Here is a 2,500-nt window from a genome sequence, read left to right on the forward strand (position 1 = left end):
GTCTGTCTGTCTGTCGGTCCACGTGGAGAACTGTCTGTCTGTCTGTCTGTCTGTCTGTCTGCCTGTCTGTCTGCCTGTCTGTCTGTCTGTCTGTCTGTCTGTCTGTCTGTCTGTCTGTCCACGTGTATAACTGTCTGTCTGTCTGTCTGTCGATGTGTAGAACTGTCTGTCTGTCTGTCTGTCTGTCTGTCCACGTGTATAACTGTCTGTCTGTCTGTCGATGTGTAGAACTGTCTGTCTGTCTGTCTGTCTGTCTGTTCTAACTAGGTTATGTCTGTCTGTCTGTCTGTCTGTCTGTCTGTCGATTTGTAGAACTGTCTGTCTGTCTGTATGTCTGTCTGTCTATGTGTATAACTGTTTGTCTGTCTGTCGGCTTGTGTTTAACTTGTCAGTCAGTCAATCTGTATGTCTGTCTGTCAGCCTGCCTGCCTGTCTACCTGTCTGTCTGTCCGTCCATCCGTCCATACATCATTCACATAGCTGGTCTTACCACTGTAATCAGCCCTGTGATCTGTTCTGTCTTCTGTCCTGTCTTCCGCAGCCCTGTGTCCTTGTCCCCAGGTCTTACCCATGACGCTGTCTGCGCCGTTGGTGGTGGCAGTGCAGGAGGCTGTACTGTACTGATTGGAGGCACTGCTACGATGGAAACTGGACATGGGAGGAAGACTGGGGTTGATGTCTGCCGAGGAGTGTGACGGGTAGCTCTGTAGAGAGGGAAAATGGAGGGAGAGAAACAACCATCAGACTAAACATCTAACTCATTAGAACCATCAGATTAACCATCTAACTCATTAGAACCATCAGATTAATCATCTAACCCATTAGAACCATCAGATTAAACATCTAACCCATTAGAACCATCAGATTAAACATCTAACTCATTAGAACCATCAGATTAATCATCTAACCCATTAGAACCATCAGATTAAACATCTAACTCATTAGAACCATCAGATTAACCATCTAACCCATTAGAACCATCAGATTAAACATCTAACTCATTAGAACCATCAGATTAATCATCTAACCCATTAGAACCATCAGATTAAACATCTAACTCATTAGAACCATCAGATTAATCATCTAACCCATTAGAACCATCAGATTAATCATCTAACTCATTAGAACCATCAGATTAAACATCTAACTCATTAGAACCATCAGATTAATCATCTAACCCATTAGAACCATCAGATTAAACATCTAACTCATTAGAACCATCAGATTAATCATCTAACCCATTAGAACCATCAGATTAAACATCTAACTCATTAGAACCATCAGATTAATCATCTAACCCATTAGAACCATCAGATTAAACATCTAACTCATTAGAACCATCAGATTAATCATCTAACCCATTAGAACCATCAGATTAATCATATAGCCATCTAGAAACAAGAGCAGTAAAAAGGCAGTAAGAGTGAGATGGTACGAAGGAATACCAAGACTAAGATGATCAACTGACGCAGCGAGACAAGGAGACACAGAAAGTGACTGAAAGACAGAATAAGAAGCAGGACAACAGAATGAGAAGAGGGAAGTGGAGAGGAGGTGGTGAAGCGGATTAGACAAGAAGGAGATAAAGGAAAAGAGGAGAGGATACTCACCAGCCGGTCGTGAGGGTGGGTGCCACAGTAGCTGCTGCTCTGGGGTCCGTGGGAGGAGTTACCCAGCATGCCGCTGTAACCAGGCTGGTTCATACCGCTGGATGAGCTCCATGGGTCGGCACTGTGGTGACCGTCTAGAGGGAGTCAGAGAGGGGGGCGCATGAGGGTACAATCCTGGAGCACACACTTACGATCACAACAGACCCTGCTATCTGGATACACAATGTTAACAACAGGCTTTCACCCTCAACCAAGTTGCCCATCCCTGCTCTGGTGCCACACACTTTTTGCTGTCGTGTTATTCCGTGATAGTTTGCCTCTCATTGTGTCATTGTGTATCAGTGTAACAGGTGAGAAAATCCATCTATTTTTTAAAGACGAAAGGGAGCATATATGAGGTTGGTTATTAATGTATAATCATTCTATTAAGGAGGAACAGAGTTGTGAGGAGCAATGATCCATTTTACCTGACATAAAGAAGGAACTGGGGAACCCTCCACTGGGGGGTTTGGAGGAGGGGTACACCGGTGAGTCCCTGTTGTAGTCAGCCGTGCTGGCAGATGGGGCATATACCTGGAGAGAGAGAGAGAGAGAGAGAGAGAGAGAGAGAGAGAGAGAGAGAGAGAGAGAGAGAGAGAGAGAGAGAGAGAGAGAGAGAGTGAGACAGAGAGAGAGAGAGACAGAGACAGAGACAAGAGAGAGAGAGAGACAGAAACAGAGACAGAGACAGAGAGAAAGAGAGAGACAGAGACAGAGACAGAGACAGAGAGAGAAGTTAGACACCTTACATTACATTTACATTTAAGTCATTTAGCAGACGCTCTTATCCAGAGCGACTTACAAATTGGTGCATTCACCTTAAGATATCCAGTGGAACAGCCACTTTACAA

General features: G+C 44.4%; 1 protein-coding gene across 1 annotated transcript in view; it reads right to left on the minus strand.

The window, feature by feature from the left end:
* LOC129819110 (transcription factor 4-like) overlaps positions 1–2,500 on the minus strand; it is a 242,236-nt gene that overhangs the window by 67,021 nt on the left and 172,715 nt on the right. Inside the window, exons 4-6 of the mRNA XM_055875679.1 lie at positions 2,078–2,183; positions 1,611–1,744; positions 491–704 (exon numbers count right to left, since the gene is read on the minus strand). Of these exons, the coding sequence (XP_055731654.1) occupies positions 491–704; positions 1,611–1,744; positions 2,078–2,183 (454 nt within the window). The remainder of the gene's footprint in view (positions 1–490; positions 705–1,610; positions 1,745–2,077; positions 2,184–2,500) is intronic.

Source organism: Salvelinus fontinalis, chromosome 21 (genome assembly GCF_029448725.1).
Source record: "Salvelinus fontinalis isolate EN_2023a chromosome 21, ASM2944872v1, whole genome shotgun sequence".
NCBI classification, from domain to species: domain Eukaryota; kingdom Metazoa; phylum Chordata; class Actinopteri; order Salmoniformes; family Salmonidae; genus Salvelinus; species Salvelinus fontinalis.